General features: G+C 53.3%; 1 protein-coding gene across 11 annotated transcripts in view; it reads right to left on the reverse strand.

Moving 5' to 3' along the window:
- HDAC4 (histone deacetylase 4) overlaps positions 1–27,367 on the reverse strand; it is a 166,788-nt gene that overhangs the window by 44,055 nt on the left and 95,366 nt on the right. For 9 of the 11 annotated variants that reach the window (XM_023743817.1, XM_023743822.1, XM_023743837.1 and 6 more), the window contains exons 11-19: positions 26,569–26,807; positions 19,741–19,998; positions 16,688–16,874; positions 14,952–15,085; positions 11,365–11,485; positions 8,906–8,952; positions 5,266–5,373; positions 3,177–3,232; positions 1,128–1,215 (exon numbers count right to left, since the gene is read on the reverse strand). In XM_023743817.1, coding sequence (XP_023599585.1) covers positions 1,128–1,215; positions 3,177–3,232; positions 5,266–5,373; positions 8,906–8,952; positions 11,365–11,485; positions 14,952–15,085; positions 16,688–16,874; positions 19,741–19,998; positions 26,569–26,807 — 1,238 coding nt within the window. The remainder of the gene's footprint in view (positions 1–1,127; positions 1,216–3,176; positions 3,233–5,265; positions 5,374–8,905; positions 8,953–11,364; positions 11,486–14,951; positions 15,086–16,687; positions 16,875–19,740; positions 19,999–26,568; positions 26,808–27,367) is intronic. The other 2 variants (XM_023743823.1, XM_023743828.1) reach the window with 2 other exon arrangements.

Below are 27,367 nucleotides of genomic sequence, written 5' to 3' on the forward strand. Positions count from 1 at the left end.
ACGCAGTCCCAGCCACCAGGAACCACTGATGCTGTGCAGACAGGCGGCAGGTGCACACCACCTGTACCCTGTGGGACACGGCAGCACATGCCTCAGTGAGGTTCCCTGAAGGTTCCGCACAGGTCACCAACTTTCGCCAACTGCTACAGCCACGCCTGCGCTGATCACGTGGCTGAGCTATTATAAATCACATGGCACCTGTCGCCTCCCCAGCATTTCTAGTTATTCTGTTAGGAGCAACTAAGGGCTCAGGGACATAGGCGCCAGGCACACTGCAGCCAGTGACTCTGTTTTCACTGAGGCCACATAAGTCGCGCGGCCTCAGCCACCTAAGTGCCCCTGGAACTCTGTGACCAGCACCCACATCTGGGAGCTTGCCCAGTATCCTGGGTTGTGTTTGGTTTTTCTTATCCAAAGTGAGAGGACTTTGCATTATAAGTCATACTCCTACCTGGTGTACTTAACTTCTTTCCTTAAAATTTTATAAAATTAATCATAAATACCCAAGAGAATACCCTTTACTCCCCCGCCCCCCCCCCCACAAAAAAAAAGAATTAAGTTAACACCTTGACCATCCACCTCCAGTACCAGAACCCATGACCCTGATTGTGGAGTTCAGAGGTCACAGCGTTTCTAACTAGAGCTTGCCCTTTGGGGCACTGGGGTTGTGAGAAGTGGCACTTCCTACAGGGAATGGGGAAGGAACGTAAAGCAGCACAAACTGGGTCTCCGGTGCCGGTGCCAAGGCAAGAAGGGCGCTTTCTCACAAGGGAAGCTGCACACTGGTCCAGGGGAGAGTGCGGCCTGTGCTCTCAGACGGAGGCACCATCTCCTCCTAAACCTGCTTCTCAGCGAGGCTTTGCCAGGGTTGCCCCCAACCACTGGCACATTTCTAGGCATTTTGGGAACCCAATTATCGGCAGGATCATCTATTGAAGTTGGAAATAGATCCGTAACAGGTCTGGGCTTTTATTTTCCGAATCTTTGAGATAGTTTCCAGAAGCTAAGGTCCACAAATCTAGATGTCTAAGGAGGCAGAAACGCTTGCCTTCTCCCTCTACACAGGACAGTCTTCCTGCAAGAATCACAGCTCCCCCAGCCCTGCCCTGGTGAGGGAGGCCCCTTACCCAGTCCACTATGAGCGTCTTGCTCACGTTCAGCCTCTGTTGGAGAAGTCTGGCTGCAACAGCCACGGAGTTGAAGTAGCAGAAACCCCTGCAGGTGAGAATCAGGAGAAACGGAGAAAAAAATATAGGATTGGATCAGGTTTGGTATTTTTTTTTTTTTGAGATTTTTTAGAGAGAGAGGAAGAGAGAGGGAGAAACAATAGATGAGAGAGGTAAACATCCATGAGCTGCCTCCTGCACACCCCATACTGGGGAGCGAACCCACAACCTGGATAAGTGCCCTGCCCAGGAATCAAAAGGGCCACCATTCAGTGTACAGATGACGCCCAACCGAGCCACACTGCCCAGAGCTAGATCAGTTTTTACGTAACTTGCAACAGAACCATCAAGAGTTTAAGAGGGTCTGGTGAATGTACAGTTTCTAATCAAGCAGTTTGAGAACCTTACTTGATGCTTATGATTGACAGACCAGTCTCCTGTGTGCAGACGGCCAGGCTCCCTGTAAGAAAATCCATTTCATTTTGTACCAACATCTCGCTCTTACTGGCCTCTCAAGAGACACCATGGGCCACAGACACAGACGTGTGACCTAGTTTAGTTGCTCACTGCCAATCTTTCCACATTCTAAGACATACGACAATGATGTATACAGGCACCCCACTGACTGACTGTAATTCCAGAGTCTTATTCAAGAGAGCAAGAAAAGCTAAGAAAGTGATCCAGGTAAAAATGAAAGTCTTCTCAGTCTAAATCTGTTTTTGTGGAATTCCCACAGAACCGGGCGGCCTGCTTTTTGCTACTGGAATCCAGGCTGCAGTCTGGGAGCCGCCCCCTAGGACGTGCGGCTACAGCTCGGTGCACAGCGGAGAAACTGCACTGAAAACACCTCTCTGTCACCCACTGCAGTCATTTGGGTTTACTACTCAGAATATCCAATACTGAGATTCAAGCTAGAAGTCACTCTGAGCACTGAGACAAGGCCCTGCTCCCAGGTGGCCTGGAGTGAGTGCTCTGGGCCATGGGGCAGCCAGCGACTTCTCAGATGAGGCTGCAAATACTCCAACCCACATCCACCTCCTTCTTCCTACACAAAGATGATGCCTTCTGAAACTCTGCTCTGACTCCCTTACTCCAGATTTGAAATGACAGGAGGTCCTCTGGGTATCACGGATTAGTCTGTGCTCCCACTGTGGTCTAGCGGCTTTACGAGGGCGTTGCCCTCCCTGCCCTTCCTGGCTCCACCTGACAGTGCTGTCTGCCAGGTGACATGCCACGACTCACTCTTCAAGGCACAGCCCCAACGTCACCTCCTCCTAACTCACCTGGGCTGTCTCCTGGCCAGGGGAGGCCACCGTGTTCACTGGGGTGGTTTCCTAGCCCAGTGAGAGGGCACCTCACCCTGCAAGCAGCAGAGGCACTCTGCACAACACCTGAGGCTGAGTGAGTCCTTGTGACCTTGCCCCAGGTGAGTGTGCACCAGTCACTGGCTCTCCACGAACATGATGGATTGGACAATCCATACATCACATGCACCACCTCAGCCACCGCCTCAGAGGCGCACAGCCAGGGGAATCCGAACCCCGAACAAAGTCCAGGGAGCGGGCCATGAGGTCATAACCCAGAGCCTTCAGCTTCATCATCACCATACTGTAAGCAGTTACCTGAGAGGTCATACTGAAAACAAGTGGAGGGTTTGACCCTGAATGCTCAGTAACAAGGACGGGCCACATGGACTCGTCTATACAATGTAAGCTTTCTCTCCCAATTTTTTGCAGTACACTTAACAACTGACTTGTCTAGACTAATTCTGTGGATTCCTTTCATTCCTTTCCATTCTCCGATTCACCTTTTCATCACAACCATCAGCAAAGTCGACCTTTGACTACAGAGCTGCTCGGTTAGTCACTCATGCTAGATCGGGGACACTTGGTGTGGAAGACATGCAAGCACATTCCACATCACAGGAGGTTTGGCAGGTGGCAACTTCAGTCCTTTAAGGAGTCAGACACCAGCCCCTCCCCCACCTTCAGGGCCCATGTGTCTACTTACATGGGCGTGCTCTCCTCTGCGTGATGTCCTGGAGGGCGGACCACGGCAAAGCCATTCTACACACAATACCAGACATGTGGGGGCAAACAGGGAGGAAAGATTGGTTTCACGTCAGTGAGAAAATCATACAAACTGAATGGTTAGCAGACTCAGAGGACACTCGAGGATGTGGATTTATGCGGAACCCAGGGCATAGATAGGAACAGGATAAAGGGCTGACTGCAGCATTGTTGAGATGGCTAGTCTACAGGCGATTGCGGTTACTAAGGGGAAGTCATCCCTGACTTTCTACCTTTGCTGGCCTGCTGGCCAGGGTGGACACTGCTCAGTGTGCGATTCTGGGAGGGCTGGAGAGAACCCTCAGTGCAGGACTCTCCAGGAAGCAACCTGACGGGGTCCCTGGGTGTAGATGAAATAGAAGGGGCTCGGCTGTGGGGCAGATGTCATGTCCCAGTTTGGCCTTGACGTGAAGGTCTGTCATTATCACTGCAGCTCAGTATACAGGGGAGTGGGCCACGTGGAAAACAAGCCCATCAGCACCTGGAAGAAATATCTCAGAAGCTGGGAGCTGCACACCCCTGCCTTCTGTTAGAACCTCTAGGTTAGGTAGGCTTTAAAAAACCATCTACTTTAAAGACACTCTGTAGCTGCTGTATACAGTGTACAATGTATACACTGCACAGTATGTATACATTGTATAGGATGCGTGCACTGAACAGAATGTATACACTATAAAAATAGTCTCCATGAGCATCTCTTGGTCTCACCAGCAACAGGAAGCTGTGTGGTCAGTCTATACACTCAGTAGACAGACCCATCTCCCTGCACACAGACTCTGTGCAGTGGTGTTAAGAGTGCAGACCACAGACCCTGGGCACCCCGTGCCCCGCGGGGCAGCTGTCATAATGACCCTAACATTTTCTACTGTGCTGGCCACTGTGTGGATGCACTGGTGGGCCCACTGAGAGTGTCATAGCAGGAACTCAGGCACCCACATGCAGTGCGATTTTCGCCACACATTTGCAGGGGAAAAGGCAAAATGTTCTCAATGAAGCAGTAAACTTATCGATGTCATCAACTCTCGACCCTGAACACACGCCTGTCCCATGTAGAGAAGCGTGAGGCTGTGTGAGCAGTTCTGCCGCTGACCTGAGCCTGGCTGCTCCCCGCAGGAGCACCAGTTTTCCTCAAAAGCAGTGAATAGGACTTCCTCAAAAATAAACCAAGTGAGCTGTCCTCGGGGAAAGTGGCACTCAGTGGTAGCCTTCGTGCTAAGATCTGAGTGTTCAGTGAAAATGAGCCAACGTTCGGGAACCTGGATTGACCACTCCTCCTGGCACTCAGAAGACAGTGCTGACTGTGCAGTGAGACGGGCAAGGCTGGAAAGACATGCATCACCCAATGAGCCCATATTTCCAAATGACCAGTGTTACACAGGTCACGTGTAGACACGGGATCTATTCAATGTGCAAGACAGGCCAATGGATTTTCATGTAAGAATTACAGCTCACTGACTGTTTCAGGTGCCACATTGCAACTAAATTAAAGAGACTTCCACTTGCTGAATTTTGGTGCGGCATCAAAGAATATCCACAATTACCTCAAAAAGCTATTGATATACTACCCCTTTCCCCAATTCCGTGTCTGTGTGAGGCTGACTTTCTTCATGTACTTCAACCAAAATAGCATGTCGCCAGAGAGCACACAGAAGTAGCTATGAGAACCCAGCTGACCTACTGAGCCATACAGATATTTATAAATGTTTTTAAAGTTTCTCGGCTTCATCTCTAATATGGTCCATGCTGATGACACAACTTACACACACAAGAGTTTTTGGGGTGCTCCAATACTTTCTAAGACTATAAAGTGCTTGAGGACCCATACCTCTGAGGACAGCTAGGTAATATGTTTATACAGATGTAGGAAATGTTCCTCTTGATTCACAGCTGTTGACAGAACAGGGTCCCCCCTTTGCGCCTCATTGTGCCTGTCTAGAGGGGGAGTCGCAGTGGCTGTTTTCTCCCCCTCTCCCGGAAATGTCCAGGCAGGTTTCCTGCTAGGAGCCCATCTCTACCGCATGCTCACTGACCTTCAGCTCCCCTGTGGCCACCTTGAAGACCAGCTCCACCACGCAGCCCACAGCCAGGCGGGCTGCCCCCGATGAGTGCACCTCGTTCCATATGGTGTCACTGTCCACCTGTGGAAACAACACTCAACAGTGAGACCTTGCCGTGGGCTCTTGTCCCAGAGCCTGTCTCTTCCTCACCAATTACAGAACATACCTTACCTCTTTTCAAAGGCATGCCAAAAATACTAAGCAAGAAAAGAACAGTGACTGCACCAACACCAGTGTGTCTGGGTTTGCCCTTGCTGGAGTGTCACTGTATTCTCAGCTGCTCCGACACATTCAAAGCTGAGTACAGATGTCAAGGTTGCCTGGTCAGTTCCTGTTTGTTTTTACTACAACTGCAGTCGAGTTAAACTAACAATTATCAAAATGATATGTGAGAAGAATTAGAGGTCTTTCCAAATTATGGCCTTATTTTGTGCAGAATTTAATTAGAAGCACCAAATACTTGATAAGTTCTACAGGAATGGAGGCATGGAGTGGGGGTGAGGGGAGTGAAGGTCTCCCAGAACATCCTGGTGGACTGTGCACCACGCTCTGCCCAGGTGATGGCATGTCTGCCTGTTCACGGCCACTGTGTGCAGACATGTCAGCAATTTCTTTGTGTGTACTGGTTTATTTATTGAGACATAGATTTTTTAAGGCTGGGAGAGAAGGAGACAGAGACAGGCCTCAGTTTTGTGAAGAATGTCTCCTTGTAGAACAGGGGGAGAGGGGGACAGGATTAAGCACAAAGCCCCTGGGCGCTGTGCCCCATCCACATGTGCCTTGGCCACACACACTGCATGTCCTGTTTTGGGACACAGCCCAGCGAAGATTCTGAGAAGTTGTGCAGTAACATGATTGTTTATCTTTAATATAGTGTCTGCAAGTCTATATGAGGACCCTCCTCTCCAAATTCATCTCCTCCGAGCACTGAATGCTTTGGGACTCCTGAGACGGAGGCCCAGGCAGCTGCACACTACTGAGATGTTGCTGCCAAAACTGTGCCTGCCCCTCCTGGCAGGTGTGTCCTGATGCACAAGCTCTTGCCCACCTGATTACGACACTGACTATTCATGCGGGTGGATGAACTTCTTTCAAGGAAGCCTTGAAGCTGTATCTTCAAAGCCAGATGATTTAAAATAAAGTACATTTCTGAGGGGTTTGAGCCACTGCCTGATGAGTGCTACTTCTCGAGGGTTATTCTTCCCAATGACCAAACTTCTATGTTCTCTAAATAGTTTCCAAATGTCAAAGGAATGCTATGCGCTTCCCCAACTCTCCCAGCTTTGATATTCAACTTCCAAAGCCCAGCTTCCGTGCTAGGGCACACTGCTCTGCTGTCCTCGGACGGTCCGTTCACACAACCATCTGCACCCAGTCCTGGCTGCAGAAACACCTCACTAAAATCAAAGGTGACAGCCCTTGACCGACAGCCAGTGGGGGTGGCCAACCGCTGCCTGTGACTTCAGGAGGATGACACTTTCATAGGCAGGCCAGCCCCAAGGCTGCTCCTCTGAGGACCGAAGGCAGTTTGGGCAAAACCACTCAGGTTATTTCTCTCTACAGGCGAAGATTTGGGCTTTAGGGCCAAGTAACACAGTATGGGGAGGGAGTGAACTCACACAGCACGTACTTCGAAGGTCCCTGCTCTCCCCCGCTCACCCTGGGTCCTGTACCATCCTACCCAGAGCCAACAACAGCCCCCAGCCCCACAGTGGGATACCAGGACCTTTCACTACTTCAGGGCTGGCCCTCCAGCTGCTGGCCACTAGACTGTGGATAAGCCTGGAATGGTCAGCCCTCAGCCCTGAGTTCCAGAAGCATGAGGTCCTGGGGAGGGTGTGCAGCCTGGACAAGTGGTCCCGTCAGGAGGCGACCCTGCTTAGAGCGAGGCAGCAATGTGCCTGTTAATTCAGGGCAGGACCCACTGCACGCAAAGAACAGAGTGGATGCAGAAGACTTTCCACAGAGACCGGGGTGGACAGACGAGGCAGCCCTTTAGGAGTGCAGAGCACGGGCACAGGACTCAGCACCAGGGCCTGCCAGGGGGGGACTCACCAAGTCCTCACTAAGGGAAACCTATAATAACCAGGAGGTGAGCAAAGCAGTTTCTTTTACCGGGTTGAGAAGAGGTAAATCACCTTAGCCTCTATGTAACAGTTAAGGAAGAATAGTTATACACCTAGATGCTAACTTAAAGCGAGCAGCCTCTCTCACTGCTTCCTGATGTTCCCACCCACACTTGGGCTCCTAAGGTCAGCTGGACCCTGGTGCTGGAAGGAGAAGCTGAGGCCCAGGAGGACTGTGCTGCACCAGTAACACAGGTAATTATGGAAACAATGGAAAGAGACACCCTGCGGTTCACTCCTAATTATCCCACAGGCTCCCCTCGACCAGTCCATGTGCTGGGACTTTTGTCCCCGAGCTTGGGGGCCTCTTGTGCCTGGGTGTGAGCTGGGCTCTGGTCAGCCTGCGGTCAGGTCTGGACTCACACTGGGGAGGGGCACCCAGCTCAAGGTCCCACTCAGCTTTCATTTGTAAATTATAAGTCCTGCCTTGCCCCGTGCTAGCTGCAGGGCTGTGCGAATCCAAACCTTTTCAAGTCTGGCCAGAAATTTGCCCCGAATTAAGAGATTGCAGCCTACTTACAATTCAGAATAAAACAACTCTAGGAGGGCTTGGTGGTGGATGAATAAATGCCGCTGATTCGCTTTCTGACGGGATAATTTTCAAAGCAGCGATTTTTGTAAAGACTCAGGAAGAAAACAATTTTGTTTCATTTCCATAACAGAATCCAGACCTTGGGCTTCACCCTGAGATCTGTAATTACACGCACACCCTGCCGCTGCGCAGTTTCAGCCCGACAGCTTTGTTGTCCACTCAGCCATTTCCCGGGTCGCTGGGACCTCATGGCCAGCAGATCTCGAGGAGGCCCGGTCTCACTTTCAAACTGCAGCTCTGTTCCTGCCCCCACCCTCCCTCATCCGAGTGAGTGGGGGCCAGGAGCCCCTTCTTTATTCAAGAGGCTTTGGCTGGGGAGACCCCACCTTCCCTGAACCAAGGGAGGCTGACACCCATACCAGAAAGTCCACCTAGTTCAGTGCCCACATTAAAACTCAGGGCCCCAGAAGTATCTCCCTGACCTGATCTGATCTGCTTAAAAGCATGTCAGAGTTGGACAAGCAGTGAACACACCAAGCTGGCAGCTTTTGGAACTTCAATGGCCCTTAAACATCAGGCTTCTGCAGTCCGAGCTTCACTGGGGCTTGGGTTTGGACACTGGGACAAAGATTTTCACCACCTGAGTCAGGACGAGCAGACCTTGCTCTGCAGCTAGGAGACCAGCCCGCACACCCGATCCCATTTCCTAAGGCAAGCCATGGTGCCAGACGACCCTCCCCAGGAAGGTGCCCGAGTCCAGCCATCAAATGCTCACAGGCTCACGGGGCCTTTGAAGCCACACGTGTGAGCGGCAGGGCAGCCCGGCTGCCAGCCCGTTTATGGAAAACACCTGGCAGCCATTATCCACTCGGCAGAGAGCGAGGAGGCGGTTTCTGTGACCACTGGGACCCTGAGAACAAACAGGACATTATTTACACATTAAAGAAATACTTACCCCGACACCGCCACAGGGCAGCCTGACAAACATGGACGTCAGCGAGCCTGCAGGAGAAGAGCCAAGGTCAGAGGGCCAAGGTCACAGGGAACAGCGTGGGCTCTGGAAATGCTGCGGGTTCCTGAAAGGCGTGGGTACCATCATATATCCCAACTGAGGGCAACCTAGTTTCAAAGATAGAACTGTACCCCCTACGCTGGGTGGCACCTGGTGGGCAGTGGGTCCTGGGCTTGCGGGACCTTCCTTAAGGCAGGGGAGGCACCCACGGTGGGCTTTGCTTCCAGCCAGAGCTTGTGCACCTTGCGTGGCACAGCCCCATGCTCCTGAAGGCTGTGTCTGAGCAAACCTCAGTCATCTGATCTGACCTGGCTCCATGGTGAGCCTCACTGCCGCCCTAATGTCGGGTTAAGTCCCAAGAACAGACCTGACCTGGATCCACAGAGAGCTTCACCGATGGCCCTAATGCTGGGTTAAGTCCCAAGGCCCCAGCAGCCCCCCAGCTGTAAACAGGGAAAGGAGCTGGAATACAATGAGCCATTCAGACAAGAGGGATCTTTCTAGAATGTGAATAAAGACAGACCCCTCCCCACTGACAAATGTTTGAAGTTCACTTGGATGGTGCATGAAGTTGGCCATCTGGGAAGGCCTGCCCAGACCCAGAACACAGGAGCAAGCCTCCCCAGCCCTTTCCAGGTCACCGCCGTCAGAAGACGACCCCCTGACTTCCAGGAACACCTAGGAGGGTGACCGACCAGCCCCCTTGAGTCCACAGTGCACTGCAGCAGCCAAGCTGTCCCTGCACATCCGCTACACAGGTCTTGCACGGGACTCAGGAATTTGTGGATTTAATTAGAAGAGGAAGAGAAGCCACCCAGCCGTGTTTAAACACCTAATTAGGGTTAAGTTAATACCTGAGATAATCACCAGCTATTACTATGTCTGGGACACTCAGACTGACGACAGTGGCGTGTCCTGGTGAGGACAACCCTCAGATTAAAGTAGATCCCAAGTGGTGAGAAGGAAACCAATCAGGTGTCCTCACAGCCACATGAACAGATTTTAAAACACAAAGTTTAGCAGAAAAGAAAAAGTAGAGTGATTTATAGCATCATGGATGCAAACTGCACACACTTGACGCTGCCCTGCGACTAGAGACCTCCCTGCGGCTGGAGTTGGGGTTACTGGTTTGTGCTGTGGCAGCAGGACCATAGGCCCCTCTCCCAGAAGGAGGAGACACTCCAGGCAGCGAGACCTGTGCTGAAGCAGTGACATTTCCTGGAGGATCCTGGAGACTCCGGGGACTGGGCACTGCTGGTCACGCTGTGTGGCTGTCTTCTGCATGTAGCCTCCTCGGTCAGTCCCTCCTGCTGAGGCCACTTACCCTCTCCCCACTGTCCACTGTCCTCATCTGTTAAGGCTCCTTTCTTCCAAACCCTTCCTGGCCCCAGGCTAGATGTCCTTTCCTCTGGCCCTACAATGCTGGCTCATTTCTGGACATGCCCCGCCCTTCTCTGCACCGCAGCTCTAGCTTCCAGCCCTCCACAAGCCATGTGTCCCTCCGGAGCCTCTGTCCCCTACCTTGGCTCAGACTTCCCTGCCCTCTGCCTAAGTCCTTCTCCACGACTCCGGGATGAGGGCCCTGTACACCCTAAACACCCCCCAGAGCTGAGAGACACAGTTGCTTTTTTGGGGTGAGTAGCAGGATCATTCACATGAAGGGTGTACATGATGTACATGTATAGTCTACGTCATAAACATCCTGTGACGGAGACCACATCCACACCCTCCTCCACAGGGACCAGGAACCTCTCCCTTGCTCCTGGCCAATGGTCCCCACACTTTTACTTATGGTTCTACCTCCTATGTCATATCTTAAACCACAAGAGCTGAGCTTTGAAAAACTGAGTTAAGTAGCAAGAACAAAGCAGAGAACAAAAGTGCCTCTGTGGGCTGACGGCTCCCAGGCCATGACAGTGGAGGGAATCTTTGGTCCACACCCTGACATCAGCTTTCCCAGGGCTCCCAAGGCATCATGGGGAACAGGGTTCAGGACAGCAGAGCATTGGGCAGGGCTCAGACCAGGCTCCTTGCAGGCGAGGGCAGGTGGCAGGCTGGGAACTCGAGCATCTAACCTCTGCTGTCTCAGATTCTGTGAAACCAGTGGTTCCCACACCGTACACAACACATGGACACAACCAAGACTTGGAACCCCACTAGATACACAGGGTAAAAACTCCTCCTCCAGCACCTCACCTTAGAACTGGATGCAGGCCCTACAGAGAAGGCCTCTCCCTGCCTGGCGGCCCGGGCAGAGCCTGGTGGGTGACACTCACTGTCTCAGCCATAGCCTCAAGGGCCAAGGACGGGATGTCCTCCTGTGACCAGGCACAGAGCCGCCTTGAGTGAGCACAGGGCTGGAAACAGCCTCGGGCAGTAAAGTTAGGAAGGCCTCGGAATACCTAGACGTTTCTTACTGTCCAGTCTCTGCCTGTTGAGGGGGTTCGTGCCGTAGAGTAGAGTGTGTGCCTCCGAATGCACAGTCTGCAGCTCCTCCAGGGTGGCCTTCCGTCCTCGGATACACTGTGGGGACACAAGGGAGAGGTCACTCATATTGCCCGAGTGGGCTCAGGTTCAAGGGAAAACAATCACCCAGAGGAAACTGAATTGTACACGTGCAGGAGCAGAAAGTTATTTGGTTATTGCAAAATACAAAGCAAACCTCACCCTACACAATGTTCCTTAAATTTCCAGGGAGGGCTTACTTTAATTGTAACTGAAAAATGTTTAAAAAGACAATTCCAGCCTTCAATGCTTTAACCTTCACTGTCACACAAATTATCTGGCATCAAATTACTACTCTACTTCCCCACTGTCAGGGTCTGGACTAAAAAGAGAGATTTGCCAGGGGCAGTGGGGCTGCCTCCTGAGTTCTCCCTGAGAGGAGGCTGGGGCCCGCGTCCCCGAGCACTACCCAGTGCCGGAAAGAAGCAACCTTCTGGGGAGCCCAGAGAAACCTGAGATCGGCCTTGGGTCTCCATCCATGCCTCTCCATCTGTATTTTTCTTTGGTTTAGAAATTACCCAAATCAAGACTCCAGTGCTGTTTTCAGATTTCCCCAGAAATTAACATAAAAATTACTATTCTTTAGTTGAGTTACATTTACTTGATCTTGTAGCAGGAGGGGTTGGTTTATGAGATGAGATTAAAGTTGACATTTTACACTACAGTGGTTTCTGAGAGTCAGAACACAGCGAGAGGCCCTGGTGGTGGTGGTCTGGGGACACCCTGGGCTGCCAGACAGCGTGACACACCTGAGCACAGAGCCAGGCCAGCAGCTTCTCCTGCTCCTGAAACCTCTGGGGTGATCTGGAACTACTCAGAATAGGGCAGCTCCTCTAGAGACCGTGCTGAAGCAGGAGGTAAAAGCAGAGGGAGCTGGCTACAAGCTGCCTGTGGCTGCCTCATTGATGGCCCAGCCTCAGCGTGGAGGAGAATAAGCTCCAAGGAAAGATCCACTCACTCATCTTTCAGCACCATGCCGAATCCGACGCAGCAGCTCGAGCAGGGGAGCCCACCCAATGGACACCCCCATAGTCATCTGCCTAGAGCGAGGGGCCTTGGCTAGGACAACTGGGATCCTGGGAAGTCCCTCTAACTTCTCCTATTAGGGGTCAACTCCTATAAACGTGTCCAGTGCCAGGCCATGTACTCTTCCATCCAGGGGACTGTGCTGGGAGCCAAGTGTAAGGGGTGGTGACAGGGACACTGTACTCCCTTGGACTGAGTGACCACATATCACCCTGAGCCAAGAGGTGCAGTTCAAGGTGCACAGCCCACCCGGGTCCCTGAATGAGTGCTGTGTGGAGGCCACATGTTTCCACCCAGTCTCCTCTAGACCATCGTGCTGACTCGGGTCTGACCCATGAACCACAGGCCCCTCCCCTCCTTGGTACCCGAGTCCTGCAGGTCTGGGGACCCACTGCAGTCATCAGCGAGGACAGGTGGGCACCCCCTATGGTGCCAAAGGAGGTGGAAGAGGGTTGAAGCTTTATTCTTCTGCGTCTCATGTCTCACCCCACCTTGCCGTATTGGCTTTCCTGGCTGAGAAACTACTGCAGAGACCTCTGGCCTCCTTGACCCTCTTGGGGACAAGGAGGGAGGGACAGGAAGCTGGTCATGGGGATTTCAGATGCCCCAGGAGCCCTATGGAGGAGGAGCAGGGCCAGGGTGGTCTGCAGGAGGAGAAACAGGTTACAGCTGTGTCTGCAGAGGCGATGCTGCCCCCTAGTGGTGAGTTCTGGCAACCCAGAACAGGTGCCAAGCTCCATTCCTCATTAGTGGTCAAGGTCCTCCCCAGGGCACTAGAGGACAGGATTCTGGACCGGACCTTTGTGCCCCATTTCCCTCCAAAAATCACGTCAAAAACTGCAAAAGATGGGGAACTAAAGTTCCTAAACATTCCAGCTTCTGGAGGAGGAGGAGGAGGAAGAGGGACTCAAGGGGGGACTCAAATGGGAAAGCGGGGGGTGGGCTCAAGTGGGGAAATGGGGGGACTTGAGTGGGAAAGTGAGGGGACTTGTGTGGGGAAGTGAGGGAATTTGAGTGGGGGACAGGGGGACTCGAGAAAGGAAGGGGGACTCGAATGAAGTGGGGGGACTCGAGTGGGGAAGTGAAGGGACTTGAGGGGGGCTCAGCAGGGTTCTGGATGTGCTGGCTTTCTGTGACACGCCTGCCCCAGCTGTGGCCCAGGTGGCTTGGGCTGTGATGCACAGATATGGACAGTTTGTCATCAACTGCAGGGCCCTAGCTTCCCAGAATCACTCTGCAGAGCAGCATGTCCCATCCCTGGTGTTGTGGGATTCCCAATGTGTGAGAGACACAGCAGGTGTCCCACTTAATGGGTACTTGGGGACCGGGGCCATTGTCCTGGAGTATCCTGGGAGTTGGGTGCTGCCGGCCCCACTCCATAGACAGGACTGTGAGGTGTCCCCGAGCCTGGGCCCCTCTTCATGCACCCACTAATTGCAAGGCCTCCCTGAGAGCTACACTCCTTCATGATGGCTGCACTCCAGGGCAAAGAGCATGAGTTGGGTCGCTCCGTGAAAACATTTTCCCCATCAGCAGGATGAAAGACCGTCCTTCATGTTACTCAGCAGAGCCTTCCTGTCCTCACAGGCCGGGGACCACTGCAGCCATGTGTGGGCAGAGACTGGAATCCCAGGCCCTGATGGGCCAGGAGGTGGGGGCCCTCCTTATCTGAGAGTGAGACTGGCCTTCACTATCCCAGGCAGTGGGGAGACCGAGGACCAGCTGGAACCCTCTCACTCCACTCAGAGAGGAGGGGGGCGCTAGGACCGTGAATCAAATTCCAACCAGACCAGACAGGACCAGACTGTGACTCAAATTCCCACACCATTCACAGCCTCGTGGGAACTTGGATTCTGAGGGGTACCTCAGACCTGACACTTTCCACATACTGGGAGAAGCTTCAGGAATGTTAAGTGAGAGGACACTGACGGAAAAGCAACAGGGCTCGTTTCCCTGTTTCTCTAGCTCCTGCTGGAGGGCAGCCTGCATGCATCCTGGGAGCTGATGGGAGAATAGCCTCAGAATGGTTCCTCCAGGGGAATGACCAGACGGAAAATAAGGGGCTTCAGCAACAGTGTGCCGGGAGAGAGTAGAGCAGCGTGTGACGAGGGTACAGGACAGAGGGGTACAGAGGGACCAGGGGGTGCAGAGAGACAAGAGGGGTGCAGGGGGATAGAGGGATGCAGGGGGACTGAGTGCAGGTGGACCAGGGGATGCAGGGGACCAGCGGGTACAGAGGGACCAGGGTGCAGGACAGAGGTGAGCCTTCCTTTAGGAGGCCTTGGGCTTTTAGGAAAACAGCCCTGAGCATCTTCCAGAAGGCAGGCCTGAATATCCCAAGCTGCCAGTCCTCATCATGGAAATGCTCACAGGTCCCCTCCCCGCAGGGTCCCACACTCCATACCGGATTCCTGCAGGCTGTGTGGGCCACCCTCCCTGCTGCTCCGGGCAGCCTTACCTCGCATTTGCCTCGGAGGCCAGTCTCCTGCAGCCGAGACCAGATGCTCTGGATCCTGCCGGCGTGCTCGGGGTGGCTGTTGCTGTTCCCGCAGGTGCACTGGTGCTTCAGCATCAGTGTGTCGTACACCAGGCCTGCAGGGAGGCAGTGGCGAGACCCTCAGAGCAGCAGGGGTGCTTGGCAGCAGGCTGCCCACCACCAGCCCAGAAAGCTACCATCTTGCGGCAAACCACCACTTCCATAGAAGTGGATAGAGGCTCACATCGTGTCCCATCCTGCAGGGACGATTCATTAGAAAAATCAAAGTTCATCAGAACCTCTCAACTGCAGTTCATAGAAACGAAAACCAAGGAGAGGTCGAGAGGGTGAACTGGGCAATGGCTTTGGTGCACACTTGCCCAGAATCGAGCCAACAACACTTCTGGGGTGTGGTGCCCTGCCCAGTGGGAGCAGGCAAAGGAAAAAGACACGAAAAGGAGGCCCACCCTAGGACTCCGATCTCCAGCATTAATGCTGTGCGCCATTCATGTTGCAGAGGACCATGGCGACTTCTAGAAATGAGATTTTGGTCTAAATAGCCAAGTCTATCTGCCAGGGACCAACCTCTTTTTTAAGCGGTCCTAGTGGACTGGACTGTCCAAGGCTCCTAGATTCAGAGGAAATACAAGGCATGGTCTCTGCTGTGAGCTGTGCTCCGGGCTCATCTTGGCCAGTGGCCAAGATCTGCTCCCTGCCAGGAAGGGCCACCTGCTGCCCACATGAACCTGTGCAGTCTCTGGTCTCCTTTCTGAGAAGCAACAATTTAATTTCTGGATAATCACTACTTAAGCTTTTCTTTGAAAATGGACAATATCCTTCTAAGAGCTGACAAAGAGAACTTAACCACACTTAGACATAACTGTGAAAAAAATTAAGACATTTTATAAGGACTGTTTGAAGGATGAAACCATTCTGAATTTTGACATTTTGTTGTTGTTAATATATCATTGAAAAGAAACATTAGGTGAAAATAGTGTTAAAAGCAACCCTGGCTTCCTTCCGCCTCAGGCCGGATGTGGCTGCGCAGCGGCACACTCAAGAGCCCAGTGCCTCAGACCCCAGTGGGTGCCTGGCTCAACCACCCAGTTCTCATTCCTGACTTGTGTGTGGAGCCTTTCAGGTAGAAACAAGATTCCCGCCAGCAGACATGTCCCCCGGCTCGGGCATGGTGAGGTGGGGCAACACAGAACAGCACAGTAGGAATCGTGACCACTGGCAACAAGGAGGACAGCAATGCAGAGTCCAAGGCCCTAGATATAGGCTCAGCTCAAGGAAGGGACAGAGGAGAAAGGGCAGGTTCACTGCCCCGGCTGATGACAGGGAGGCGTCCAGCCTGCACACGCACATTCACGCTGGCCTGGGATGGACCTTTCTCTGGAGGACAATGACTCTCTGGGAAGGGAGGGTGGGCTTCTATGACCAGGAGAAAGCCCCCAGGATCATAGATGGAGGGCAGGGGAAGGGAGCCTCAGTGAGCCATCCATCTGACACCCCCCACCCAGGGAAGGAGGTTGGGTCAGGTGTGAGGCTGCCCAGCCCTCCAGCCCTAGAAGTGGCCTGTCCCTGACACCGCACCTGGCCTGACACCTCACCCCAAAGCACACCTCCCAGACAGACGTCTGTCAAATCCCGGCTGCCCTGCCAGGCAGTCCAAGGCCCAACACCACCCCCACCCCAGCCCTCCCTGCTCATGTTACCTGTGGTGAACCTCGGTTTGCTGGGGGGCTCCTGCACAGACATGGGGAAGGTGGCAGACGCTGGGGAGGACTGTGCCCGGGACAGAGGCCGGTGGCCGCCGAAGGACACAGGGATGCCAGCGGCCTCCATGGAGGCCTGGTAGTTCCTCAGCTGGTGGATCCGCTGCTGTTCCAGCAGGAGCGCTTGCTACGGGGAAACACGTTTTGTTGCTTCAAAGAAACCTTACACCCCTAAGGGCTCTGCATGTCCTTTTCTCATGTATCATTCATCCCTCTGCCCGCCTCCCCTCCACCCGCTCACCATTGTGCCATGCACGGTGGCACCTGGATGGACACTGAGGATGGCCACCAGATGCCCCAGCAGCCTGCAGGCAGCCCTCCTGGTCGACTCTGTTGTCTTGGTTTTGACCAAGAGCACTTGCTCTGCATGTCAGAAACCTGGGCAGAAAAGCCCACTGCAGAAGAGAAATGCTAATTCTACTTCATTTGCCACCGTCTCCCTGTCCTGGCCCCTCACTGTCTCATGCCCTCACTTGATGACAGGAATGACTGCTGAAGCAAGGAAGATGTGAGCAATCAGGTTCCTGACACCCAGGGCCCAAGCAGCTGGGGTGACAGGGCCGGGAGGGTGTGGCTGTGCCTCTGAGGAGGTAGGGACCTACATGAATAATCCCAGGACTGATAGCCATCTTTCAGGAAAAAACAAAAAAACAAAAAAACAGAGTAGAAAGGGGTGAATTAAACACATACATCCATGAAAAGTCCTCCCCCACCCCACTCCACCCCCCAAAAAAAATCCTGTTTCTGTGTGAAGAATGGCTTCTGTAAGAGCACAAATGCGACCAGGATCTAAAGCCTAAAAGCCAGCAGGTCTCTGACCTCTCTCCCCCTCTGTACTGCTGGCCAGTGGAGATATAAAGGAGGACTCTGGAAGGGGCTGTGGAGGCTGCTGGGACAGAGGGGCTCCAACCCAGGGCTGCAGTGCAGGTGAAGTGCTAGGTCTGTGGAGCATGGGGCCACTCAGCCAGGGCCTGAGGGAGACAGACCCTGATGGGACGCTGTGGACAGGCTGAGGTGTGTGTCCTGTGGGAGGCATAGTAGAGCCACAGGGAGCGAAGGGCAGGGATGACCTTGCGGCCAGCCCCGCCCTGCCCGAGGAGCTGCTGATATCCAGGCCACCCTGGGACAGCAAAGGAAGGATGGGTCCACATCCTACTTTATAGGCTGAGGTGCCAGAGAAAGCAGAGCCTGCCAAATCCTCCGCAAATCGTGCCTTAGTTTTCATGTATAAATCTTGTCATTCTGGAAGGTCTGTTTTCCCAGCCCCTGGGGGAGGGGCAGGCACACCGCAGGCTGGGGGGCAGGGAAGAGCCCTGAGATGCTGGGAGGACCTGAACAGGAGGCTCCCCTGGATCCTGAAGGATTCACACCCAGCTTCACGGCCACCTACAACCAACCAGACCTCTTCCCAGTACAGGTTTTCCAAAAACTCAGATATAGTGTCTCACGTTTACATCTGTAAATTGCTACTTGCACCACTGAGTTTCCCTGATGAGGACCTCTGCTAATTATTCTCCAAAGAACATAGAAAATTAGTGTTTTTAATGACTGCCTCAGGCTTGGAGTACAACAAGGCTATTTTTCCTAAATAAATGCTGATGGCTTTATCATCTACAAGATATTTACCCTAAAAATTTACATAAGTACTTTCCAATCTCATATCCGGTACTAATAACACAATGAATTCCAGTTATAATAAGAAATCTGCTTCCTTCATAACTCCGAGACCTACACAGACGAGGGAATGAAGCCCCGTGGGGTCCTGTTGGCCAGGACAGCCAGCCAGGCACTCCTACTGCTGGAGCTGCACAGCAGAAGACAAGGTTCCTTTGGTTAGAACCTCTATATTTTCATTAAGTGCCATTTCCACTGCACTTTGCAGAGCAGTGGCTTAGTGCCTGGGTGCTAAGAACGTGGCCTGAGATGGTCCCCCTCTGAATGAGAAACAGAAAAAGCACTATACAAGCAGCCAGCTGCAGGGCCCCCCATGAAACCCAGAAGGGGTGAAGGGTGTGGCCTCCCGCCCACACAGAGGCCTCTAGAGAAATCTAAGGTCCTGTGTGTCACAGGTGGCGTCTTTCTTGGTGCTGCTAGGGGAGGTGCGGGAGCTGCAGAGGGCCACATGCCTGGGCTGTCAGAGATCAGTGGTGCACAACTGGATGGCTAGGATATCTAGCGGAGAGAGGGGAGGGGACAAGCCAGGGCCTGCACCCTGGACAGAGCTCTGTTGCTGGAGGACAAGATCCAACTCCACTTCGAGAGCACCCTTTGGCTCTCACGTGCAGTTCATTAGGAGTAAGCAACTTCCTTGGTGGCACTTGGGCCTCTTAACACGAGGTTCTGACTTGCTGCCTGCCTGGCTGACCTAGTGGTTTGTTGACTTGGCAGTTTTATTTTTACTGTAAATTAATAAATCATTCATCAGATATATTCACCAGTCTCTTGTGAGTTTGGTTATTGTGTGCCAGTGCCCAGAACCCTTACTGGCTCTGGGCACCTGGCTGGCACTACTTTTCTGGATCTGCAAGGCTGGTCACTGCTGTCTCCTCAGGCCCCAAAGGCCCTGCCTACCTTTTTGATCAACTAAAAAATTAATCTCCCTCCCCGGACCTTTAGTGATTATGCTGAATCCTACTAACACTTGGCTTTATGTTTATCACAGCTTATATATCTGAAAGAAAACCATCCCTTGGGAGTCTGGGCCAACGCTGGCTGGAAAGTAGGTGCATAAATGCCCACAGTGGACAAATGGCCAGTATGTCTAGATACAGCTAAGGTAAACAGACATAGAACCTCAGCCACCTCCCACACCACTAGGGAGAGATGGGGGAAGACCTGGCCTGGCGGGAGTGGAAGGAAGAGGCCCTTCAGTTTCCACTGCCCACTGGAAATGTGGGCCACTGTCCCTTGCCTCCTGCACCACCCAGCTCCAGCCCACTTTCCCCTTCCCTGTGCACCTTCTCTCACCCTGCCCGCCCCGCCCTTGTGGTCACCTGTCTGAAGAGCAGCTCTTGCTCCGTGGGCTGGCGCTGGCTGGGCTCCACTTCCCGAGGTGGCTCTGCCTCCTCGTCGTCACTCTCCAAGGGCTCCTGTTTCACCTGCACTCCAGTCAGCTCCTGGGCCTCCTTCTGCCCAGAGAGCCGGTCTAGGTAGGGCTCCTCCAGGAGGGCCTGGTGCTCACGGAGCTCCTCCTCTGTCTCCTCGGGGTGGCTCTCAGGCTGCCGGGCTGGCTCGCTGGGTTTGGGGATAATCTACAGAGGTGAAGGGAAAGTCAGAGTGACCCAAGGTGACTGAGGTCATCAGAAAGGAATGGTGCATCAGAGAGTCTTCATCTCAGAAACAAAGGGATAGAGGACTCGGGGGGTGAGTTAAGGCCAACAGGCACCAGGCTAGCACCAGGCTGGTCACCTATGCAGAACATGGGCGCTGTCCACGGTGCTGAGAAGTAACATCAAGGCTCCAGGCAGGGAAGGAAGCAGACCTGCAATTGGTTTATGAAACTGTGTTTGTGCCAAGCAAGAGAACACAGTGACAGAGGTGTCAACCCACCTCTGCACCTGGATGAGAAGGGAAGAGGACAATGTCGCCTCCTCCACTGTCACAGCTTCTGAGAGGGACATTGCCTGCCTTCTTCCACCCTCAGCCCAGTTAGTCATCTGTCTGAGAAATCCCTTTTCTGTGTCCATCCTAGTGTAACTGAGGTCCTGACCTGAAAGGGCACTAGGGCGGTTACCTGCATCTGCTCCTCCTCCTCCTGGGCTTCTCTGCCAGCTGACCAGGCCCCAGAGCCCCCAGCCCCATCCCACTTCCTGCTCCCCACCCTCGGGCCTGAAAAGCTCCCATGTCATGAACTTTGACCTCCAGACCATAGGCATGAGAGGCTGTGTTTTCTTAAAGGGGGTTCATACCCCTGCCTGTGCCACAGGTAGGTCCTAACAGTCAAACTGAGAATGGGGCACTGGGAGTGACACTTTGGGCCTCAGCCAGGCTGGGGTGGAAGGCCAGATGAGGGGCTGGGTCCAGAAAGAGGCGTGGAAGGCTGCAGCAGGGCTGGCTCTTGGTGCAGGTATGGACAGAGGCTGGCAACTGCCTAGAAGGATGCAGCTGGCCAGGAGGGAAGGGCAGGGAGTATAACGGCTCAGAGAGGCTGAAATTCAAATGCCACATGAGAAGAGGATCCAAGTCAGGGTTTAGGAGCCAGCTCAGGACTGGAGATGGCTGTCAGGAAGAACCGAGCAGTCAGGAAGTTGAAATGCAGAAGCTCATGCAAGGCTCATAGAGACTTGACTGAGGACAGAGAAGCCACACACACAAAGGGAAACACAGAGAACAGGCCAGAGGCCAGGAGAGGAAGAGGGGTCCGCCCGTCCGCTGCCTTGGGGAGGAGGACTAGAGGGTCCCGACTACCTGCAGGCTCAGAGTCAGCTCTGGGATGTTACGAGGAGGCATATAGGCCACCTGCTCCGAGGTGCCCTTCCACAAGCTCAATGAAGATGGCTGTGGGAAGCATCTGCACCAAGTAGGAGCAGGTGTGGGGGAAACAGGAGGCTGTGGCCACCTCAGGGTGACCCGAGGATGACCCCAAAGGGAGGTAATTTGGATGCTAGAGTAACCCAGGGCCAATTCTAGGCCATTCGGGAAGCCCAGCTCTGAAGTGAGGTGTTTCTGCAGACACAGAGCTCTGGTCCCTCCCTGAGGGAGGCCAGGGAAAAGTAAATGAGGAATGGAGGGCCCAGCCAGGGCCCCAGTGCTTGCCTGAGGAAGCTATTTGAGAAAACAGAGCATTAATACTGAAGAGTTAGGAGAGTGGCCATGGGAACATGTACTCAGAGGACAGGATACTCTAATCCTGACTTTCTTCCAACGTTTTCTTCTAAATTTCAAAACTAGAGAAAACTTTCAAAAATTGTTAAGAAATCCCATACGCCCTTCTCCTATAGATGGAAGGACACAGGGATGAGGCAGAGGTCAACCTCTCCTCTGCTGACCTACTTGAGGACTACCAGTGGCCACGAGACGCAATCCAGCAAATGTGTCAGCCATCCTCTACAGAACCCTGGGAATCACCCACTTGGGAGTCTCACTGATAGACTTAGTGACTGTCAGCTGTGCTGTAGACCACACAAATATTCAAGTTCCCTCAGTTGTCTGGTAATGTCACTTATGGCCTTTCCTGGTCCAAATCGGGTCCAGCTACAGATCACGTGTATGTTTAGGTGACCTGTCCGAAGTTGCCATGTCTGAAGCATTCAACCAGTGTCTGTAAAGGGCCCCTGGATGTGGTAAGGGATCATCCCCTCTGGTATCTGGGGCAGGTGCTGACATAGTTGGGCAGACTCCCTGTGGGGCAGGTGGGCTTCCAGCTGTGGTCAGTGTGCCTTCTGTGGGCCGCACTCCATCCTCTGTCACATGCTGCTTTTGGGCTGAATGTTTAGTCTCACCGGTTCCAGTGAATGTCCTGGGCACCTTTCCAGGTGATGGGCTCTGTGGAGTCTCTTCCTTCCTCCTGCAGCTTCACTCTTACGGAGCCTCTGAGGGCACACCCCTTCCCCCATCGCCCCAGGCCTGGCAGGTGGATGGGTGGCAGCTCTGGGTCATCGAAGGGGAGGAGAAAGGAGCTGGGAGATGGCAAAGGCCCAGCGGCAGCTCTTCTTGGAGAAGCCAGGCAGAGGGGACACAAAGCAGCCTGCTCATAGCAGACGTCCAGGGCTTCCTCTGCCATCCTCTCAGCTTCCTTGGGAAATGAGGCATCCAAGCAGAGCCTGCCAGGCCCTCCAGAGGAGTTAGGACATTCAGAGCTTCCATGACAGCCCAGCTCCCTGGAGCTCACTTCACGTCCCGAGTTTGGCCTGAGGACTGAGGGTGCCTAGGAGGGATGTCGCCAGGGCAGTGGCACGTGGACTGCATCAGAAGCCTCCCTGTGATGCAGAGGTGTCACAGGACTGCGAGGGTCTCCGCTCAGCAGTGATGCAGGAGCTTGTGCGGCCAGCCTCCTTGGGCCGAGGTCACTGTCTGCCCCCCCCGTCACTGACATGCAGCTCTGCTTCCCACTGGCCGGGCCATACGGCAGAGCCAGCAGCAGGAGGGGCAGTGGCAGGCAAACATGCTGGAGGAAACACTGGCAGAGGATCGGCAGCAAACTGGACAAACAAGTCAGCTCTCTGTCTCCTAGTGGCCTTTGGACCTTAGGAGCCCTCATTTATCAATTATAAGAGAACAAATGCAACTCCAAATTAGAGCAACACATTTTCTAAAAGCCAGATGAGTTCAGAGCCAAAGCCAACTGGTAAGCAGCCCATTTTTAAAGACTACTGGCCATACTCATAATTAGACCACACAAATAAACGAGACCCAGTTTTCATATTCAATATTGGGAAGGTCAGATGAAAGGAAAATGCATCCAACCCAGCTCTGCTAGTTCCCCTTGGGCTCATGTGGAATTCAGCAACCACAGACGAAACTGCTGTCACAGCAAAGCCAGCTTCTCCAGTTGTCAAGGTGCCTTAAGAATTCTCTTCTAACAGAGAAAAGGCATTTCTGCCCCTGTACACACTGCTCACCTTACACAGACCACACCTGAGGCCATTCTCAGACGCTCCCAGACACACAAGACTGGCTTCACTTCAGCTCCAGAGCTGGAAGCCCCACTCCCTTTGATGGCAAGCATTCTCCTAAAAGTCCCTTCACCCAGCAAACTTTATTAAACACACTGCGTGCAAGGCCACGGGCATCCACAATGAGGCCGACACACCACTGGATAGGAGCGCTGGGCACCCACAGGGAGGCCCACATACTGCTGGAGAGTAGTGGTCATCGCCCCAGTGAACCCAGCCAGCTCCTAGGTCCATCTTTCCTGCCTCCTAGGCTTTCTTAGCCAATGGGCCATTCTCTGGAAACCACAGCAGCCCCGTTGGGCTGCTGAAAGTGCAGCAACTGGGAAGGGCTGATCTCTCTCCAAGGGCTGATCTCTCTCCAAGTTGCCATTTGTTCTCTCTCCTTGAAGAGGCTGCCCACTGAGGCTGAATGACAGCAGACCATGCATGGAAGGTCACCACCCCCATGCACAGGGCACAGGGCTGCAGGGAGGGAGCCCTGCCAGGCTCTGGGCTCTAGTGCCCTCAGGTAATGAGGCCTAGGAACAGCCTGCTCCAAGACAAAGGGCAGAGACATCAGCACCAGACGGTACCAGATATGAGCTTGGCTCCCTGAGCTCCGGGAGAACAGTGTATAAACATGTCAGTCACCTGTCGTTCCCACCGTCAGTCAGTCAGTCATGTAGCAGAATCAGGGAGATTACCCAGCTTCCAAGTCGCTCTGTTCAGGAACATATCACCTATGAATAGGTGTTTCCTGTCTTCAAAGCCTCCTAACCTGCCACTCAGATAATGACATAACAAAACCAAGAAGCCAAACTGGCATCAGGTGGAGAAATGTCAAGTTCCCACACAGTGAGGAGTCCCTTTCCTGTCCAATCAGGGCCGGGCTCAGGGCCTGCCCACTGCTGACTGCTTTGTCCAGCCTGGCTGGGAGAGCCTGTGGGGTGGGGGCTCTGTGGGTGGGGTGGGAGCCTATTCCCTAGTGTCTGGTGGGTAGAGGGGTCTGGGCTGGGCTGCCCTGGGCAGCTGGCCATTTAGGAGTGAACGTCCCTCAGCCCTGTCAGGGCAAACACACTGGGGTGGACTGGGGCTATGTGGCCGCCACCTCCACCTGTGAACCCTGTGGGGGCTGAGCCGGACTCAGCGGAGGAGCAGCCCCAAAAGACATGATGGCATTTCAACAAGCAACACTCTTGACAAAACCACACCAGCACCCGCTCTTGGCAGGCACCGTGCCAGGTACCTGGGTCGACCAGGGTACACAGACCGCATCCTTGTGGGCTGACATGCCACCAGGGAACACAGATAGGAATATGAGACGTGAGAAATGGGTGTAGTCACTGCAGACGGGAGGGTGAGCAAGGTAACAGGATGGGGCTGGGAGGCAGTTCTAACTGAGGTGGGGGACTCATGAGTGATGTTCAGGCCAAGACTCAGAGGAGCAAACCTAGGGAGCGTGGAGTGGGAAGATGCTTCTTCTTTGAAGATTAGTCTCCGTGCCCAAAACCCAACTGGGCTGGGAATGCTGGCAGACAGAGGAGCAGGGCTAGCTGTACTTAGCGCCTCAGCCCCGGAGAGGTGGTCTTCTCTCCTCTTGCTCCATCTTCACACTCGTGTGGACCCTTCCAGGTCTTGTTCCTGATCCCTCTCTCCCCCTCCACCCTTTCATTCCTCAGGGAGGCAGAGACAAGAGTCTAACTGTGTGTAACGGGTAGAGGATCAATGACTGAGGTCTCTCTGAAAGAGGGAACGAGACCAGATGAGCTTTCTCAGGAAAGAGAAACGTTGAGAATCAAGTCTGTTCATCCCCAAATCTGCTAGTTCCCCTCAGAAAACACCAAAGCTGCCTTCTCTTACCTCATCCACTTCTTTCTTAGCAGCTTTGAGAGGTAACTCACGTACCAGAGTTCACACTTTCAAACTGTGTAAGTCACTAGTCATTTGTCTATTAACAGAGTTGTGCAACCATCACGTCTCTAACTCAGAACACTTTCAATCACCTCAGAAAGAAACGCCATTCCCACTGGCAGTCATGCCCCTGCCACTCCCCACCCCGCCTAGGGTGCCCATCGATCACCAAACTGCCTGCCCGTCTGATGTTCTACCCACATCGAATCATACGTGTGGGCTTTTCTGTCTGGCTTCTCTCACTCAGCACCATGTTTTCAGGGCTGAGTGATACACCATGGCCTGTCTGTGCCCATTCTGTTTGACTGTCATCTGGGCTGTCCTGCTGTTGGTGTGCAAGCCCTTGTTTAGACCTATGTTGTCAACTCTCTTGGGTACAGGCCTAGCAGTCGGCCTGCTGGGTCCCATGGTAATTCTGTTAACCTTTTGAGGAAATGCTGGACTGTCTTCCACAGGTTCATCTCATTCTTTACTATTAAAAGATGCTTTCTTTCAAATGTTGGTATTTGAAAAACGTTACTCGAAGTTGCTCTTTTCCTATTTTACTCACTAGAGAGCAACACCACCCTTTCCCACCACTTCCTGCTGAGAGTGGTGTCACCGTAACTCTAGGGACTGTGCAGGTGTGCAGGCCTCTGTGAGCTGGCCCGGATGTAGCCCTCTAGAGGATGTTATTCCAATGGACAAGTATACTGCAAGGGTAGAGTCATCCGGACATGTGCTTCTGGGGACTTCAGGCCACTGTAAAGTTGGGGACTTCCTGTTTTGTGTTTGCTTAAAGATAAATATGCTTGAGAAAAAAGTCTTGCCTGGCTGGCATGGCTAAGTGGTTGAGCATCAATCTATGGACTAGAAGGTCACGGTTCAATTCCCTATCAGGGCATATGCCCAGGTTGTAGGCTCGATCCTCCTGTGGGGAGTGCAGGAGGCAGCCAAATCAATAATTCTCTCATCATTGATGTTTCGATTTCTTTCTTTCTCCCTTCCTCTCTGAAATCAATAAAAACATATTTAAAAAGAAAAAAGTGTTGGCTGAGTGGAATTTACCACGCAGTGATGTGAACACTTCACATACATAACACTGACCAGGGACTCGGGAACTGGCCCTGCCCACTCCAGTCATCCCCCCGCACGGGTAACTCCCCCAAGTTCCAGCTGCACACAAGCCCGTCCTTGCCGAGCGTGGGGAAGCCTGAGATCCACTATTTCTCCTGTGGCCCTCAGCCGTTCAAGGTCAGAAGGGGGCAGCTGCCAGATGGCAAAGCTGAGGAAAGAGCTAACAGACGTGAGGCCGTGGAGCGCACAGCACAGACCCACCTTGTTCATATGCAGCTGCTGCTGCTGAAACTGTTGCTTGTGTTTCTCCAGAAACTGCTGGTGCTGCTGCTGGATGACCAGGTGCTGCAGGGCCTGGGCGTTTTGGGGCAGCGGTGCCGACTGCGTGCGCCCCAGTGGGCGGTGCTGCCTCAGCTTGTGGATGGAGGGGGACACCCGGTCTGCGCCAACCAGAGACTGTGTGTGCAGGGGCAGGGCGCCCAGGCCTGAAAGATACCAGTCTGAAGATAACATGGAGGAAAATAGCAGAGGGGAAGAGGAAGAAGAGAGGAGGGGAGAGAGCTGTTGAGTGAATGACAGAGACACCATGAGCTGCAGCCGCCAGCCCAGGCGCCTCCTCCCTGGAGCCCAGCGGGTGTGACTCCAGGCATACACCGAGCATCCTGAGCTGTCACTTGGAGGGTACTGTCTCTGACACCCAGGTTAATGCCATCAACAGGCGTTCTGTGCAACAGGCTTCAGAACAGCTTGCCCTGCCAGAGAGGCAGATTCACAGGTACGAACACCCCCTCAGAAGGTTCTGATCTGAAGAGCACTGTGGACAATAAGAGTACCACATGCTGAGCTGAGGAAGGCCATAGTAGCCCTTCCCTGTCACAGAAACTAAGTGTGAGAGAAATAAACTGTCCTCAGGGGTCAAGTTCTTTTAAGGGTCTCTTAAAGCACTGATTTCATGCACAAAGGGGGCATTAACACTTACAATCCTGATGGATATGGTCAAAACCTCTTTCTACAAATTTCTACAAGGATTTGCCAACGCCCAGGCCCACTGGCTGCACAG

This window comes from Myotis lucifugus, unplaced genomic scaffold, assembly GCF_000147115.1.
Source record: "Myotis lucifugus unplaced genomic scaffold, Myoluc2.0 scaffold_5, whole genome shotgun sequence".
In the NCBI taxonomy this organism is placed as follows: Eukaryota; Metazoa; Chordata; class Mammalia; order Chiroptera; family Vespertilionidae; genus Myotis; species Myotis lucifugus.